General features: G+C 29.5%; 2 protein-coding genes across 2 annotated transcripts; one reads left to right on the top strand and one right to left on the bottom strand.

The window, feature by feature from the left end:
• Positions 1-6651: 6651 nt before the first annotated feature.
• LOC148772595 (uncharacterized) lies at positions 6652-9587 on the bottom strand. Its single transcript, XM_088820527.1, is given in 2 exon segments — positions 6652-7353; positions 7355-9587. Coding segments are annotated over 2 exon segments (2880 nt in total). The 3' UTR covers positions 6652-6706.
• Positions 9588-9728: 141 nt separating this feature from the next.
• On the top strand, positions 9729-13705 carry LOC105956996 (uncharacterized). The gene is made up of 6 exons (XM_088820516.1): positions 9729-9751; positions 11361-11510; positions 11592-11680; positions 12038-12282; positions 12986-13111; positions 13400-13705. The coding sequence occupies exons 1-6, from the start codon at positions 9729-9731 to the stop codon at positions 13499-13501; spliced, it is 735 nt and encodes a 244-aa protein (XP_088676642.1). The 3' UTR covers positions 13502-13705.
• Positions 13706-20022: the final 6317 nt, after the last annotated feature.

Here is a 20022-nt window from a genome sequence, read left to right as displayed (position 1 = left end):
TAAGATAAATATTTTCATTTTTCCTTTTGAAATAAAGTCAAGTAAAATATCTAGGTTTTGACGAATATAGAGTTAAATAAATAAAAATAGCAAAAATTCGCAATATACCATTATTTTAATATTTTTATAACCAAATTAGAATTCAGTATTCCGTCTAGATCATCGTTTGTCCAGAAAATACCATCTGAAGTCTTTAAGAAGAATCTACCAGGATCGAATCCGCCATTTTTGCCACCTTGGCTCAGTATCTAACATGAAGAGAACTTTGGTGGGGGAAGGGTGTCGGGGTACATGGGGTAGCTGAACCAGGTGGTGGGTGGGGGTGACACGGGTGGCTTTAGGGATGACAATGGGAAAGGGTTTGCCGGGTCTTAGACCCGGAACATACCCGTTTGGAGAGGATTTGGGCAGGTTAAATGGTTTTGGGTCGGGTAATGGTTTAAGTTTCTAGAATCGGACAGTTATGAGTCGTAAGCAATATGTATCAAACTTGTCGACCACCGCTAACCATCTTGCCTTTTGAATTTTTTTTATTGTAGAAGTTAAATATAATTAATTATATAATTTTATTATTCACTTTATATCACTTGTACAAGTTTTTTAAAATATTGTATTTTAATTTTGAGATTTTCTTGTTAAAATATACAAGCAAAATACTATGTATGTTATTATTATTATTTTATTTTTATGTTACCGGATATAGCGGATTTGGCGGGTCATAATTGTTTAATTCAAATATGGATTGGGTTGGTCCGTGTCTAAGCTAAAATGGTTGAGGCGGATCTGAATTTTGTATATTTTTCGCTGATCGATTATCGGGTTTAGGTAAATTCGCCCCATAACCAACCCTTTGTCATCCATAGGCGGCTACTTTGGCAGATAAGTAAATGGATAGATGATTTCTTTTTTATTTTATTTTTAATTTTTCAATTTTTACCATAATACCCTTAATTATGGAACTTATTTTTTGTATTTTAGTTTGTTTCCGTCAAATAGGGTTAACGGAACTATTAGAAAAAAGGCTAATTTGATATACTTTTGATACATGAAAGACTATTATGATACATTTTAGAAAATAGGAATGACAATGGGATAAAATATATAGTTGAAGGATTAATAATGAGATTTGGCCTTATCCAAATCTTCGAAATTAATTCCTATAATCGTATTATTGCGTATTGGTGATATATATTATATTACCTTATAATATTATATTACAAAAATCTTAAAATATGATTCACATATATAATAATACTAGTACTTCACCCGTGCGTTGCACGGATATGAGTTTCAAAATGAGAAAAATAATAATATTTAAACGATTATCTTTTTATAACAACACCAATTGAAGTAAAACAAAATGGAAGGAAATAAAAAAATATCTCTTAATTCAGAGTTGTAACATATAAAATTCAATTAAATATTACAAAGAAAAATACGCGAATGGCGCAAATCACGATATGAAGATTAAGTGAAATAATTTAAAACATATGGTATAACTCTATTTCATGGAATGCAATCTACTACACTATGTGAATCCTCTGCAAAATAACTAACTTAACAACAAACACAGTAGCATAGAGGTAGCACAATAGATACTCAAATAACCTGCAAGTTTATCACTAACAACATTCAATTAGTGATGCACATTACTCAAACAACAACACAACTTATAAATATTGCAAAAGAGATAAGATGTATACGCCAATACCAATAATAATACCAATACTGATATCCATATTGATACTAATCCTGATACTAATACTAATACTAATACTAATACTAATACTAATACTAATACTAATACTAATACTAATACTAATACTAATACTAATACTAATACTAATACTAATATTAATACTAATAACAATACTAATAATAATACTAATATTGATAGTAATAATAATAGTACTATTGATATTAATATTGATACTAATACTAATACCGATACTCGTACTAATACGGGTACTCATACTGATACTAATTCTAATCCTAATATCAATACTAATACTAATACTAATACTAATACTAATACTAATACTAATACTAATACTAATACTAATACTAATACTAATACTAATACTAATGCTAATACTAATACTAATACTAATACTAAGACTAATACTAATACTAATACTAATATTAATACTAATACTACCAATACTAATACTAATACTTACTGATATTGATACTGATACTGATACTGATACTGATAGTGATATTGATACTGACACTGATACTGATACCGATACTGATGTTAATACTGATACTGATGTTGATAGTCATATTGATACTCATGGTAATATTAATATTAATTATAATACTATTACTAATACTGATATTCATACTAATACTGATACTAATATTGTTACTCATACTGATACTGATGCTGATAAAAATACTAATACTAATACTAATACTAATATTATACTAATAATACTGATACTAATATTAATATTGATATTGATACTGAAATTGATATTCATATTGATTTTGATACTGAAACTGATACCGATACTGATATTGATACTGATACTGTATTTTTTTATGATACTGGTACTGATATCGATACTAATACTTATACAGATATTTATACTGATATTAATACTAATATTAGTACTAATACTAATACTATTACTAATAGTAATATTAATACTAATATTGATACTAATACTATTACTAATACTAATATAAATGTTAAAACTAATTTTAATGCTAATGATACGTATACATATATTGATACTGATACCGATACTGACTGATACTGATATTGTTATTGTTATTGTTACTGATACTGATACTGATATTAATACTAATACTGATACTGATACTGATATTGATACCGATACTGATACTGATACTGATACTGATACTGATACTGATATCGATACTAATAATGTACTGATACTGGTACTGACATTGGTACTGATACATGTTGTGGTACTAATACTGATACTTATACTGATACCGAACATAATATTGATACGAATACTTACGCTTATGTTAATACTAATATTTGTACTAATACTAATACTAATACAAATACTAATACTAATACTAATACTAATACTAATACTAATACTAATACTAATACTAATACTAATACTAATACTAATACTAATACTAATACTAATACTAATACTAATACTAATACTAATACTAATACTAATACTAATACCAATACTAATAGTAATACTAATACCAATACTACTACTAATACTAATATTAATACTTTTTTTTTTGAGTAAAATACTAATATTAATACTAATACTATTATTAATACTATTACTAATACTAATATGTTAATATTGTTCATGTTAATGCTAATACTAATTTTGATGCTAATGCTAATCTAGATATGCTAATTACTATGCTAATGCTAATTATGATTGTAATTCTAACATTATCCAAATCCTTATCGTATTCGTAATTCTATTCATAACACTAATAATAGTTCTAATCGTAATCCTAACCATAATCTTATTCCTAACACTAATCATAAGCCTAATAATTTTAATACTAATAATGTTAATGCTAATCCTAATGTTAATTCTAATTCTAATTTTAATTATAATTCTAATCCCAATCCTAATACTAATGCATGTCACTACTTATCGTACTAAGCATAATCATAATCTTAATTATAATCTAATACTAATATTAATCATAATTCTAATATTATATTAATCCTAATTACAATCTGAAACCTATTTCTAGTATTAATACTAATACTAATTCAAATAATCTTAATTATAATTTATAATACTAATATTAATCACAAATTCTGATTTTGCAACAATTTTTTTTTGCAATGATATATTATTTAGTATAAAAAAAATTATATTCAATCTTGAACCTTTATATCAAATTTCTTAGGTGTGGCAGTTGAACCATAAAAAACACATATGAATATGTTAGAAATTAATATTTAATTATATTATCAAACTGACATTAAAATTATTTAAAATATTATAAGGGTATAAGTAAGCGTTAAGACGTAAAAGAACAATAATCATTGTTAATAAGATAAATTATGAAAATTCTCTTGAACTTAGGTGAAATTACAGAAAACACCCCCACTTATCGGTGATTATACCAAACCCCCCTGATGTTTGTTTCTGTCTTACACGACCCCCTTATGGTGTGATTTTTTTACGGAATCTTTTTTATTCCATGTAATGTCCCAAAAAATATGGAGTCCACCATTGCAGACGTGACATTTCTTTTATAGTACTTTTTAAACTAAAAAGTTACCCTCAGGGTTGTCATGGTAATAATAAAAAATTGTGAAAGTGTTATTTAAGAAGAATAAAGATTTCGTGTAAAGTTCACCTGAGGGTAATTTTTGTCTTTAAAAATTACCATAAAGAAATGTCGTGTGTGCAGGGTATAATAAGCATTATTGGAATATTCCACGTAATAATCCTTGAAAATCATACCATAAGGGGGTCGATGTAAGACGGAAACAAACATTAGGGGAATTATTAATATAAACTATTTACGGCAAGAGCATTCGAGTGGGATTATTAAATAAGCTATCAAAACATTTAACCACTATTTTTATACTCTAAGATAGTAATTTTTAATTCTAATAGAGTTATGAATTGAGGTATTTTGACATTTCATCTTTCAAAATGTAAAAAATACATTATGCAGTCATGCAGAATAAAATATCAAACATGAGTTATGAATTTAACCACCTCAGTGTCCATTTAGAAAATAACACTTCGCAATTAGATATATTTAATTAACAACTATTTAATACCTATGGTTGAAGAAAATACATTTAGATAAATATCAAAACAAAATATTAAATAGCACATAAATATTTGCGAACTCATTTTGATACTTTTGGGTTATACTTGGTGTAGATATTTACTTCATTATATTTATTAGAATTATAATAAAATGCTTATTAGTGGAATACAATATATAATATATACAATCATTATACATTTTAAACAAAACAATTGATATTCTTAATGTTAGCCATTAAATAAAGTGGATAAACAAATTTAATTTCAAAGATTTAGAATTATTATATTTTGAAATATATAAAATCAATTCGTTTTTTTATGAATTGATTAAACTTAACTTAGGTTATTCAATTTATTAGTATAATCATAATAAAATTTGTATTTTAATTAGTATATAATTAAAAAGGTTAAATCAATCGTAAAGTTTATTGTCACTGGAATCAGTGAAGAAAAAATAATTATTTAAATAATAACATGAAATTTATGTATTATAATTTTCAATATGGTAAATAATTGGGAGTACATTACTCTACACATGGAATAACAAATAGTGTCAATTTTCGCAAGATAGTAAATTCAAACATGTATCTTTCTTTTTTACAGATAATATTAATATATAATATTAAATTAGTAAAAAAATACATATTCTCTGGTCATGTTCATGTAAAATGTATAATATCAAATAATTTATTCTGCAATATATTTTTTTAATATAAATCCAATTTTATGAATTAAAATTTAAAAAAATTCGTAACACCGCCAATCATGCAATTATAATAAGGGAAGATTTTAAATCGAATTTAACTAAATTCAAATTAAATTAATTATAAAATTAAATTCAAAAATAAATTTATTTAGGGTTTCCAAGAAAGTTGATATATTTAGAGCATTTTATAAATGGTAGGATATAAATAGATAAATAAAATAATTAAATATATTTAATTACCTTTAATTTTGGAAAATGATGACATGTTTTTTGATGATTTATTTCCACCAATCAATTCGCCACTTGGGATGAAATTGAGGACATGTCATCAATTAAAATTGCCAAATGTCAAGCAATTAGCTATGCAATTCAACTTTTATATATTATATAGATATCATATTTACATTTTGGATCAAGCTATAAAACGCCTATATATATGTACCTACCTTCTCCAAAGAATTAAATTAAATCAATATACATATTAGAATAATCGATCATTTGCAAATTAAAAAAAAAAAAATCCGTTAGAATGAATTTGGTGGTAGTTTCTGCAATAGTGTTGGCGATGATGGTGATGACGTGTCCTCCTGAAGTTGATGGACGAGAACCGGTACCTAACGAGATCGAAGATCCATTTCATTTCGGTCTTGATCCATGTGTACTGAAAGCTTGTCAAGCTCTGTGCAAGATTGCCCTAGGTTACAATCATGTAAGAGACGCTCGTTGCTATGCTGATAATAGGGTTTGCGCTTGTTTTAGAAAGTTTTCGTATACGTAGTTATATATACATATATATACATGTAATATACGTATCATATAAATACGTACATCAATAAACTTGCAGTATATAATATGTTTACATCTTTCTTTCTAGAACTGGGTCACAATCTCCATTCAGAATTTTTAGAAGCGTAAATTATTAACTCTAAAATCAAATTATCAGTTTATCATGATCACAACTTTGACCTAATCTAAAATTTCAATATTGAAAGAATATTCAACAAAAATACCAAAATTTATAAGGGCGTGTTTGGTTGAAATACAAAGTTGAGAACAAAGAGGAATGTGTAAATATATACATGATCCGAATAAGCAATTAATTAACTACTATAATAAATGTATATATAGTACTTGAAGAAATTATTTACTGCAATATATATATATTATATATTAACGCATGCAACACATACATATATATATATAAATACCACACACACATGTCATAATTGAGTAAGGGAAACTCTCATCGGTTAATAACCATCAATATTTTGGCTCCGGTTACTTCTGGGAATCGAAATAAAGCTTGTCTCCAAGTCGTTTGAATTACGAGAACTCCGATTATCCCCCAAAATCCAGCAGCGAAACCACTAATCACAACTGCGTAAAATTTTATCGTTTCATCCCTCTCGTCTTCGTCTTCATCTTCATCGTCTTGATCGTCGTGGTTGTTTTCGTCTTCACTGTGGCATTTCTTCAGTAACAATGGAGGTCCACATAGTTGAGGGTTTCCAGCGTATATCCAAGGGTCGTCGAGCGTTTGTAGCTGGCGTCCCGTCGGGATTTGCCCCGACAAATTATTGTTCGACAAGTTCATATGGCTAAGAAACTCCAAATCCGACATACTATCCGGGATTTTTCCGACCAAATTGTTGCCCGAAAGATCGAGTGATTCCAACGAAGTTAGATCTCCAATCTTCGCAGGAATGTTTCCTCCGAGATGGTTACGAGACAAATTGAGGCCGATCAAGCTCGATAGACGTGTTAGCTCCGAGGGAATTTCTCCGATCAGATAATTACTCGAAAGATCCAAATTGACTACGTATTTTGACGTAGTTGTGTACTCCATCTCTACTCCTTTCATCACTCGATTCAACGTCTCCGACCCCCACTGACTATCATAGTAGAAGAGCCCTACGATACAATATAAAAATATATATGTAGGTAACGCTACAAGTTATCGACATTATAGTACAATTAAACAATATAATGAGTACCGATCGATCACCTGTGAAGTTGTTGACGATCATCCCTGAGAAATTGCCGAAACAACGTGGAATCTTTCCGGTCAATTTGTTACGCGAAAGGTCCATAACTTGAAGTTGCCACGATCGACAAAATGCAGAAGGAATCGTACCATAGAACTCATTGTTCCTTAGTATAAGAACAAACAAGTTCTCCGCAGCCCAATATTCAGGTAATTTTCCGGACAAATTATTATCGCCGACGTCCAAAACCGCCAGCATCGTGCAATTGCCGAGAGTCGAGGGAAGTTGCCCTGTAAGACTGTTGTTGTTCAAATGTAGCCATTGCAACAAGTAAGCTCCTCCGATGGAGTTCGGAATGACTCCCGTAAGCTTATTGGACGACAGTCTTGCGGCCGTTAAAAATTGTAAGTTGGGCCAGCATTCGGGAAGAGTTCCCGAAAAAAAGTTGTTGGAGAGGTCTAGTAGCAACAAATTTTTCATTTCGCAAAACAAATCGGATATTTGCCCCTCGATACGGTTGCGAGATAGATCTAATACATACAAATTAGTGAGACCAATCAACCATTTAGGCAGGGTTCCCGTGACGCTGGAATTAGATAAAACGAGCCAACTCAATGCCTTCTGGGATCGGATCCATTCTGGGAATCGACCTCCGATATTGCAAGATCGGATCACGAGGGTTTGTAGTTGGAAAAAAGGAGGCACCCAATCGTACGCTAACCTCAACTCTAGCATGCTCATAGAAATGGAATTTAATCTTGTCAGGTTAGCAAAGTGAGCCTCTGAAAGCGACCCGTTGAAGCGGTTGGAAGATATGTTGATCGTCTCGAGATTCGGTAGTTTCCCCAAAGAAATTGGGATATCCCCACTCAATTGATTCGCGTTAAGTCTCAACTCTCTCAGGGCTCTCAAACTTTCGATTGATGTCAGGATTGGACCAGATAGCCGATTATAAGAAACATCGAACGATACTAATGCCGATAATTTCCCGAGAGAGGTTGGAATATGACCGTATATTCTATTCTGCCGCAAATTTAGATTCTCCAATTTGTTGATCCAACATCCGGACAAGTTTCCGACAACTCTCGATAAGTCCCCGTGGAGTTGGTTACCGCCCAGTTGCAATGATCTCAAGTGGCATTTATCCCACATGAAATTAGAAATCCAGTCGGTGTCGTGGTAAAGATTGTTGGAATCAAGGTCGACGTGTGCAATGTTGTTTGGTAAAAGAAAACGAGGGTTGTGATCAAAAGAATTATACTTGTTGTACGACAGATCGAGGAATTTTAGTGAAGCCATATTCCGGAGGAAACAAGGAAATTCTCCACCGAACGAGTTAGCGCTCAAATCAAGGTATTGAACTTTAGAAAGCAGTGTAAAATTCAAGCAATCATGGGGTAGATTTGTGTTATCAAGTTCGGTTAAAGACAATTTCAACACCAATAAACGAGGAAGCTTTCCAAGTACCTTAACTAATGACCGATCGTATTTCGTTCCGCTAAGATTGACTTCACTCAAATCGAGATGCTCCAAGAACGATAGATTACTAGCCCACGATAGATCTTCAACTATCAAATAATAATTATTATTACCGAGATCAAGTTTACGCATCAGCCTCGAGAGGTTGCCAAGATTGTGCGGGACGATGCCAGAAAAGTTGGCGCGAGAGAGATTGAGGTGTTGTAGTTGGTTCATTGATCCGAAAAATAGAGGAATGGCGCTGAGCTGGAAATCGTTCCCGCTCAAATCTATAAAAGTAAGATACTTCAACTCTGAAAGGGAAGAAGAATCGAGCATTTTACCTCGTAACGTGTCGGGGAGCATGTCGCCAAGCCATTCTGCTCGTGCCATGTCGTCGTTGTCGAACATGTCTCCTCTATCTCCGAGATCAAGACCGATAACATGCCCGGTAGATTTGCTGCATGTAATGCCTCGCCATGCGCAACAATCTCGGTCGATAATCTCGTTCCATGACGACAGCCTGTTAGAAGGGTCTAGAAGGGTTTCTTTGAACTTAAGGAGAGCTTTCCTCTCCCCTGCAACGCAGCCCGAACTCGCATTCGTTGCTAGCCCCGAGTTCGATACGATCGACAAGATGATCGTAATTTGGAAAATAATCGAAGAAGAATAAGAAGACATCTTCTCAATTGCAAAGAAAGAATGAGTGAGTTTAATACTGGTTGGCTCATATATATATATATATACATATACATATGCATGCATGCATGCATGTAAAAGTCATATATGCATGGTTACGTTAAATATGCATGCATGCAGATAATGCATTTAGTGGTTTTTGCAGTGTCAGTTACGTGTATCTAAGTAGTGATTCTTAGTAGTGGTAAGAGAATGAACGATGTCACTACATAGAGATAAGGAAGAACAATTACTTAATTTAAAAGATCAGAAAGAAAGGCTAAGAAAAAAAAAGTATAAGATAGATTTTCTTTTATGAGAAGTTACCCAAAGTAGCTAGGGTATTTTTTAGTAGGTTAATTTTCTTGTTAAATAAAGAATAACTAGCATTTTTCCCCGTGCGATGCACGTGCGATGCACGGGATCGTATTTTATATATAATAAATAAAATGATCGATTTAATACATTAAAAAAAAATATATATATAATACACTAATATAGTAAAATTTAAGAAAATAGTACTATCATATTTTATATAACATTAGTTTTTTTTACGTAGTAAATTTTATAATCCAAACAAATAGATTAAGATTTAACAAATCGAATTTCTATATTTATCTCTTAAGATTTGACTTTTGAGATATATTCATAAAATATAGAAGATTGAAGCTAGAAGAAATCTTCATGGTTGAGTGTCAATTTTGATTTATTGAAAAGTATAGGTACAATAGCACATAAAAAATATTAGAAATAAATAATTACAGGAATGCCATTAGGGTTTATTAGGGTTTGCCCAACGTTTCTTTCTTTTATATATAAGATTACTTGTTTTCATGGTATTAGAATAATTCTGAAGAGAGAAAGAAGACCTAAAGATTTGGTAGAGAGTGAAACTTGGTACATGCATGGTCGTTCCTGAGAAATTGGCTCATATTTGTATTATATTGTATAATTTACACGTTAACTCATTCTAACGAGCACGACTGAACAGTAATATTTTGATTAGGAGTTACGAAATTTGAAAAGCAAATATGACTAAAATATTGACGAAGTTAAGATATATAAAAAATTTACGGGGTTCTTGGCAGAACCCTGAAGTTTTTTTTGTTTTTTTCTTGAAAATTGTTATAGAAATATTATTGAACATGCACTAGGCCAAAACACAGTTCTGGCGACGTTTAAATTTGCGAGTAAATACGAATCGTCGCATATTTGCGACGATTTTGACTGCATTAGTCGCAACAGTTTAAATCCCGCCTTTGACTCAAAACCTTTGCGACGCAAGTACAATATCGTCGCCAAATGGCGACGAATGTTCTCAAAAACGTCGCAACGGGAATACAAAATTATTTTCACATATTTTTTAGACGAAAAAACGACAAACGTCACACAAAGTAAAAAAAAAAATTATTTTTAAATTACATTATAGCGACGAAATCAGAGGAATCGTCGCAAGGAGTTTAAATTACTTTTTTCCCCTGCTCTATTTGCGTCGATTTCACAAAACGTCGCATTTAGAATAAATTATTTTTAATTTTAATGTTTTCGTAATTAATATTGCGACGAATATTTATCAGAATCGTCGCAAGAGTTTTCACATCCCCAAATTCTCGAGCCCAGGATGCTACGAATACAGAAAGGTTTCAAACGATTTAATTTCTATTATTTTTTGGCGACGATTCATTTAAAAATGACGCAAAATTAATTTAAGATTTTATTTTTATTTAATTTTCGCGTCGACTATGTTAATTTCGTCGCATAAGAGAATGGATAAAGACCTAATTCGTTTCAACCCACTGCCCAACTCCCCCTTCTCTCTCTTTCTCTCTCTCTCTTTATACTGTTGAAGCTCCGCCGTCGCCGTCGCCGTTGGCGGCGTCGTTCTGCCGGCGCCATTCCACCATCACCACCACCTCTGCTCCATCTGTATCTCGTCTCTCTCCCTCTCTATCTCGTCTCTCTCTCTCTCTTTGTTCTCTCTTTCTTTCGATTTTTTTTCTCTTGTAGATCAACTTCTTTATTTCTCTCACTTTCTCCGGTGAGTTTACAACATCTCCTCCGGTTGTTGTGCTGTTTAAAGCGGCGGGCGGATCTCGGTAAGGTTAATTAACGAATTATATTTATCTATCTTCTTCTATATCCCTCTCAATTTTTGGGTTATTGTTTTACTTGAAAGATCAAAACTTTGTGTTCTAATTTTGCCCTAGAGAGATTTGTTTGAACAGGTTTGAGTATATGACACAAAAAACACACAAATTTTATTTATTTGTTTATTTTTAAAATAGTTTTTGGTGATTTTTTTTTTTTTTTTACTTTGTGCTTTTTAGCTTTGGAATAAATTGAACATACAAAATTTATATACTGCATCATTTCTCTGCCGACCTATCCCCTCGTAGTGAGTGCCTTTAATTTCTGAAACAAGAAAATTCATTATTTGATGGGTTCGAACGAAGAATTGCCGGAGGGAACACTGCAGAATATACTGGAGCAGGATTCGCTCAAGTGGATATTCGTCGGCGGAAAGGGCGGCGTCGGTAAGACCACCTGCAGCTCTATTCTGTCGATACTGCTCGCACGTGTGCGGCCTTCCGTACTCATCATCTCCACCGACCTTGCGCATAACCTAAGCGATGCGTTCCAGCAGAAGTTCACCAAGACTCCCTCCCTTGTTAATGGCTTCTCTAACTTGTACGCCATGGTATGTTAGCTAATCACTCCTCAATTTCCCCCAATTTCATAACCCTTGAAATTAGGATTCTGATTGTTGTAATCGTCTGTTTGTTTGGGTTGGAATTTATTGTGATTGGGTCTTACTTTGATATATTATGATTAATCATCTCAATGTTGATGGATGTCGATACTCGTTTCGATTGGGGATTGTGTATACTTCTGTACAGTAAATGGGCTGTCACTGAATTTCAAGATGTAATTTTTATCGAATAAATTCCGACAGCTACAGGGCATTGTATTGGTTCGTCCCTCTTTACATTTTTGCCCTGTGTGGATTTTATTTGGTCCAAGCATTCGGAAAAGAAAAAAAAGAGATTTTCGTTTTTCGGAAATCGCCGTGTTCATACATGAAATTGGTTGATATTATATATGGGATTAATTTATGTTTGGTCGTATAGGAAGTTGATCCGAATGTGGAACACGATGAGAGTGGTGGTTCAGATATTTGTGTATGTGTGCTGATTTTGTGTGTATGTGTTGATTTAGTGTGTATGTGTGTGCTGATTTTGTGTATGTGTTAATTTAGTGTGTATGTGTGTGTTGATTTTGTGTGTATGTGTTGATTTAGTGTGTATGTGTGTGCTGATTTTGTGTATGTTTGTGCTGAATATATGTGTGTGTATGAGAATGAAATGGCAACCTCTAAACATGATGTGAATGACAATGGGCAGGTTTATAATTTCATTTGGAAGGGATACCAAACAGATCAGGCTGATAAATGCCGAGAATCCCGAATGAAAATCCCTACCGACCACCATTGGGATCGAACTAGTATTAGTGAGTGGTCTCATGAATATGTAAGTCTAGTCTTATATGTTTTTTTGTTAAATTTTTCGGATTATATTCATGTTTATTTTATATTGCGGTAAGTTCACCCTTAATTGTTTTGTATGCTGAATTAGTTGGTGGGTTTTGTTTTGGTATTGTGTGTTTGATCTATTATATTGTTTGGTATATATGTTGAATTGGTTGATGTGTTTTCTATACCTATTGATATTTTTTTTGGTATGTCCATACAATAGCTGTTATGCTGCCCAATTTTTTGATTAATTTATGAATTTATGATTATTTGTTTGTATTTGCAGGATGACTTGGAAAGAGTATACGAAGAGTGTATTAATGATGGAAAAGATCAAAGCACGAGACGAAGTGAGCTCACTCAAAGAATCTTTGAACTCTTTACATAATACGTTAAGACAAAAAGGAATCGTAGATCAGCTCGTCTCCAAAACTCCAAATTCGGGTACCTCAAATGGCGATGAAGACTTGCTCAATTTGGATTAATTTCATTTTGTAATGCTACAATATTTTTCTAAGTTTTTATGTAATTCTAGATTCATATATGTACTGTTGACTTGGTATTTAATTTTATGTAGACTTTAATTTTAAAATTACTGTGTAATTTAATTTAGTAGTTCAATTATTTTAGTAAAATTAATAATTATTTATAGGTGATTTATTGTAAAAAATAATATATATATATATATATATATATATATATATATATATATATATATATATATATATATATATATATATATATATATATATATATATATATATATATATATATAAAACTATACAGTAACATTTGCGACGAATATAAAAATTGTCGTCGCAAATAAAATACGTCAGATGTACTATATTTCGTCGTAAATCTTGCTTTAATAGAATTAGATTTTGCGGCGAATAGTACGAAAGCGTCGCCAATATTGGCGACGAACAGAGAAATACAGTCGCAAATCTGTGCGACGATATATCAATTTCGTCGCTAATATATTATTATTTTATTTTGTTGAAAATTTTATTTTGCGACGAACACATAAGAACGTCGCCAAAAACGGCGACGATTGTGTAGATAAACGTCGCAAACAAACAATCTAATTTATTAGATAAAATCGACTTTTGGCGACTAAAACTGAATTCGTCGCGCCTCTGGCGACGAACTATTGATTTCGTCGCAGCCTTTGCGACGGGTACATTGGCGTCGATTTTGGACCCCCCATTGCGACGAAACATTAATCGTCGCAAGTGTCCTAATTTCGTCGCAAAATACCTAATTTCGTCGCAAAATTTCGTCGCCTGTGGCCGGTTTTCTACTAGTGATGTAAGTATATGTAACATTTGTTTAAATTTAGTAAAATAAAATATAGTATATTTCAACTTGTCGAAACTCTTTGAAGTTAGAGTTAGGCAATGTAAATTATTAAAAAAATATAAAGATTATTGGACAAAAAGTTTAAAATCTTGAAATAGATAAAAGAAATTGATCAAAAGTTCAATATCGAAGTAATTATAATTGATCTAAGACATTTCATTCACATCAAATACAATAATAAGTATAAAAAATTCCAACAAATACTTAAACTATGTAATATCAAAATTTTGAACTATTTATAAATTTTAAACATTATTTGATGCTATGACTAATATATACATATAAATGATACAAGATATTACTTGGGGGTCCCCTATTTTTTTCTAAAAATGCAAAGTTTATCTTATATATCATAGCACATTTTTTTTTATCATTAAAGGAAAAAATCTATATAATATATAAAAGTTGAATTCCATAGCTAATTGATTGACATTTGGCACTTTTAATTGATGACATGTCCTCAATTTCATCTCATGTGGCAAATTGATTGGTGGAAATAAATCATCAAAAAACATGTCATTATTTTCCAAAATTAAAGGTAATTAAATATATTTAATTATTTTATTAATCTATTTATATCCTACTATTTATAAAGTGCTCCAAATATATCACCTTTTCTTGAAAACCCTACATAAATTTATTTTTGAATTTAATTTTATAACTAATTTAATTTGAATTTAGTTAAATTCGATTTAAAATCTTCCCTTATTATAATTGCATGATTGGTGGTGTTACGATTTTATTTAATTTTAATTCATAAAATTGGATTTATATTAAAAAAACATATTGCAGAATAAATTATTTGATATTATACATTTTACATGAACATGACTAGAGAATATGTATTTTTTTACTAATTTAATATTATATATTAATATTATCTGTAAAAAAGAAAGATACATGTTTGAATTTACTATCTTGCGAAAATTGACACTATTTGTTATGCCATGTGTAGAGTAATGTACTCCCAATTATTTATCATATTGAAAATTATACTACATGAATTTCATGTTATTATTTAAATAATTATTTTTTCTTTACTGAATCCAGTGACAATAAATTTTACGATTGATTTAACTTTTTAAATTATATACTAATTAAAATACAAATTTTATCATGATTATACTAATAAATTGAATAACCTAAGTTAAGTATAATCAATTCATAAAAAAATCGAATTGATTTTATATATTTCAAAATATAATAATTCTAAATATTTGGAATTAAATTCGTTTATCCACTTTATTTAATGGCTAACATTAAGAATATCAATTGTTTTGTTTAAAATAATGATAGTATATACTATATATTTTATTCCACTAATAACTATTTCATTATAACTCTAATAAATATAATGAAGTAAATATCTACCCCAACTCAAAATTATCAAAATGAGTTTGCAAATATTTATGTGCTATTTAATATTTTATTTTGATATTTATCTAAATGTATTTGCTTCAACCATAGATATTAAATAGTTGTTAATTAAATATATCTAATTGCCACATGTTATTTTCTAAATGGACACTGAGGTGGTTAAATTCATACCTCATGTTTGATATTTTATTGTGTATGATTGCATAATGTATTTTTACATTCTGAAAGATGAAATATCAAAATACCTCATTTCATAACTATATTAGAATTAAAAATTACTATTTTGGAGTATAAAAATGGTGGTTAAATGTTTTGATAGCTCATTTAATAATCCCACTCGAAGTGCTCTTGCCGTAAATAGTTTATATTAATAATTCCCCTAATGTTTGTTTTCGTCTTACACCGACCCCCTTTCGGTATGATTTTTCAAGGAATTTTTTTATTACGTGAAATATTCCAATAATGCTTATTATATATACCCTGCACACACGACATTTCTTTATGGTACTTTTTAAAGACAAAAATTACCCTCATGTGAACTTTACACGAAATCTTTATTCTTCTTAAATAACACTTTCACAAATTTTTATTATAACCATGACAACCCTGAGGGTAATTTTTTAGTTTAAAAAGTACGATAAAAGAAATGTCATGTCTGCAAGGGTAGACTCCATATTTTTGAGACATTGCATGGAATAAAAAAGAATCCGTAAAAAAATCACACCATAAGGGGGTCGTGTAAGACAGAAACAAACATCAGGGGGGTTTTGGTATAATCACCGATAAGTGGAGGTGTTTTCTATAATTTAGCCTAAGTTCAGAAGGATTTTCATAATTTATCTTATTAACAATGATTATTGTTCTTTTACGTCTTAACGTTTGTTTATACCCTTATAATATTTTAAATAATTTTAATGTCAGTTTGATAATAAATATTAATTTATAATATATTTAATATGTGTTTTTTTATGGTTCAACTACCGCACATAAGAAATTTGATATAAAGGTTCGAGATTGAATATAAATGTTCTTTTTTATACTAAATAATAGATCATTGCAAAAAAAAAATGTTGCAAAATCAGAATTTGAGATTAATATTAGCATTATAATTATAATTATAATTATAATTAAGATTCTTTGAATTAGTATTAGTATTAATACTATAAATAGGATTCAAATTGTAATTAGAATTAATATAATATTAGGATTATGATTAATATTAGTATTAGAATTATAATTAAGATTATGATTATGCTTAGTACGATAATTAGTGACATGCATTAGTATTAAGATTATGATTAACATTAGGATTGGGATTAGAATTATAATTAAGATTAGAATTAGAATTAACATTAGCATTATTAGTATTAAAATTATTAGGATTATGATTAGTGTTAGGAATAGGATTATGGCTAGGATTACGATTAGAACTATTATTAGTGTTATGAATATAATTAGGAATACGATAAGGATTTGGATAATATTAGAATTACAATCATAATTAGCATTATCATAATAATTAGCTTATCTAGATTAGCATTAGCATCAAAATTAGTATTAGCATTAACATTAACAATATTAACATATTAGTATTAGTAATAGTATTAATAATAGTATTAGTATTAATATTAGTATTAGTAATAGTATTAGTATTGGTATTAGCATTAGTATTAGTATTAGTATTAGTATTAGTATTAGTATTAGTATTAGTATTAGTATTAGTATTAGTATTAGTATTAGTATTAGTATTAGTATTAGTATTAGTATTAGTATTAGTATTAGTATTAGTATTAGTATTAGTATTAGTATTAGTATTAGTATTAGTATAAGTATTAGTATTAACATAAGTATAAGTATTCGTATCAATATTATTATCGGTATCAGTATAAGTATCAGTATCAATATCGGTATCAGTATATATATATATATATATATATATATATATATATATATATATATATATATATCATTAGCATTAAAATTAGTTTTAGCATTTCTATTAGTATTAGTAATAGTATGTATTAGTATTAATATTACTATTATTAATAGTATTAGTATTAGTATTAATATCAGTATAAGTATCCGTATCAGTATTAGTATCGATATCAGTACTAGTATCAGTATAAATATCAGTATCGGTATCAGTATCAGTATCAGTATATGTATCAGTATACGTATCAGTTTCAGTATTAAAATCAATATGAGTATCAAAATTAGTATCAATTTCAGTATCAGTATCAGTATCAATATTAATATTAGTATCAGTATTATTAATATAATATTAGTATTAGTATTAGTATTTTTATCAGCATCAGTATCAGTATGAGTAACAATATTAGTATCAGTATTGTAATAGTATTAATATTAATATTAATATTACTATGAGTATCAATATGACTAGCAACATCAGTATCAGTATTAACATCAGTATCAGTATCAATATATGTATCAGTGTCAGTATCAATATCAGTAGTATTAGTATTAGTATTAGTATTAGTATTAGTATTAGTATTAGTATTAAGATTAGAATTAGTATCAGTATGAGTACCCGTATTAGTACGAGTATAAGTATTAGTATTAGTATTAGTATTAGTATGAATATTAATATCAGTAGTACTATTATCATTACTATCAATATTAGTATTATCATTAGTATTATTATTAGTATTAGTATTAGTATTAATATTAAAATTAGTATAGTATTGGTATTAGTATTAGTATTAGTATAAGTATTAGTATCAGTATTGGTATTATTATTGGTATTGGCGTATACATCTTATCTCTTTTGCAATATTTATAAGTTGTGTTGTTGTTTGAGTAATATGATCACTAATTTAATGTTGTTAGTGATAAACTTGCAGGTTATTTGAATATGCATTGTGTTACCTCTATGCTACTGTGTTTGTTGTTAAGTTAGTTATTTTGCTGAGGACTCACATGGTGTAGTAGATCGCATTCCATGAAATAGAGTTATACCATATGTTTTAAATTATTTCACTTAATCTTCATATCGTGCTTTGCGCCATTCACGTATTTTTTCTTTGCAATATTTAATTGAATTTCATATGTTATAACTCTGAATTAAGAGATAATTTTTTTTATTTCCTTTCATTTTGTTTTACTTGAATTGTTGTTATTACAAAAAAATATTCGTTTAAATATTATTATTTTTCTCATTTTAAAACTGATATCCGTGCAACGCACGGGTGAAGCACTAGTAAAAATAAAAGACAGAGTGCATCTTATCTTACAGTTGATCAATTAAGCTTTTGAAACTTTCCAATTTCTAATATTTGGAAAGAAATCAAGGCAATTGGTTTGTTCCCGCCATTTTGATCAGAGAATTTACTTTCGGTTGGTGCATTATTGAATAAAATATAGAATAAAGTTTGAATTTGTCATACGACTCTACAAATTTAATTTATTTTAATAATTTCTTAAATTCCCCGCCCTAAGTTTATTTGTAAATTCAAGTTTTTAATTTTGTACTTCTCAAAAAAAAAAAAGTTTTTAATTTTGTTTAATTGAACTAATTAATTAAATTTGATATTTAAACGAATTTAATCATCAAAACTTCATAGAATTAATTAAGTGATGCTTATATGATTTTTTTTTTTTAAATCTAGAAAGTTTCTTAGCAAAAACGTTTCTTATCAATATGAACCACCTTTTAAGATGCTTTGTTGGGGGGGGATTTGTTCGATGCTACACCCGGTGAAAAACACCGGGTGGGTCTTCTGCTGCCACGTGTCTCTTTTTTATATTTTATAATAGATTCCCCGCTAGGGTTTACCTTTAGGGGTTTTAGAAAAATAAAAAAAAGAACACGTGTCAGCAGAAGACCCACCCGGTGTTTTTCACCGGGTGTAGCATCGAAGGAACCGGGGGGGGGGGGGAGAAATGTGAGAATTGCATTTTGCACCCCAAAAATGGCATGGATTGACATTTTCCACCATTAAATTTTTGAATTGGCAAAATGCACCACCAAATTTAAATATATCATGTCAAAATGCACCCTGCAACTATTCTTCGGATAATTTAAGTTTTAGTATTTTTAACACAAGTTATGATAATTCAATTAGGACAAACAAAAGTTTATAACAATATTAAAACGACATAAAACGTGAGTTTAGAATGTAACTAGACAATTAATCGATTATTAAGAAATGATAA

This window comes from Erythranthe guttata, chromosome 1, assembly GCF_056151865.1.
Source record: "Erythranthe guttata isolate IM_541 chromosome 1, IM_541, whole genome shotgun sequence".
NCBI lineage: Eukaryota > Viridiplantae > Streptophyta > Magnoliopsida > Lamiales > Phrymaceae > Erythranthe > Erythranthe guttata.
This window is presented reverse-complemented; position numbering and strand designations above follow the sequence as displayed.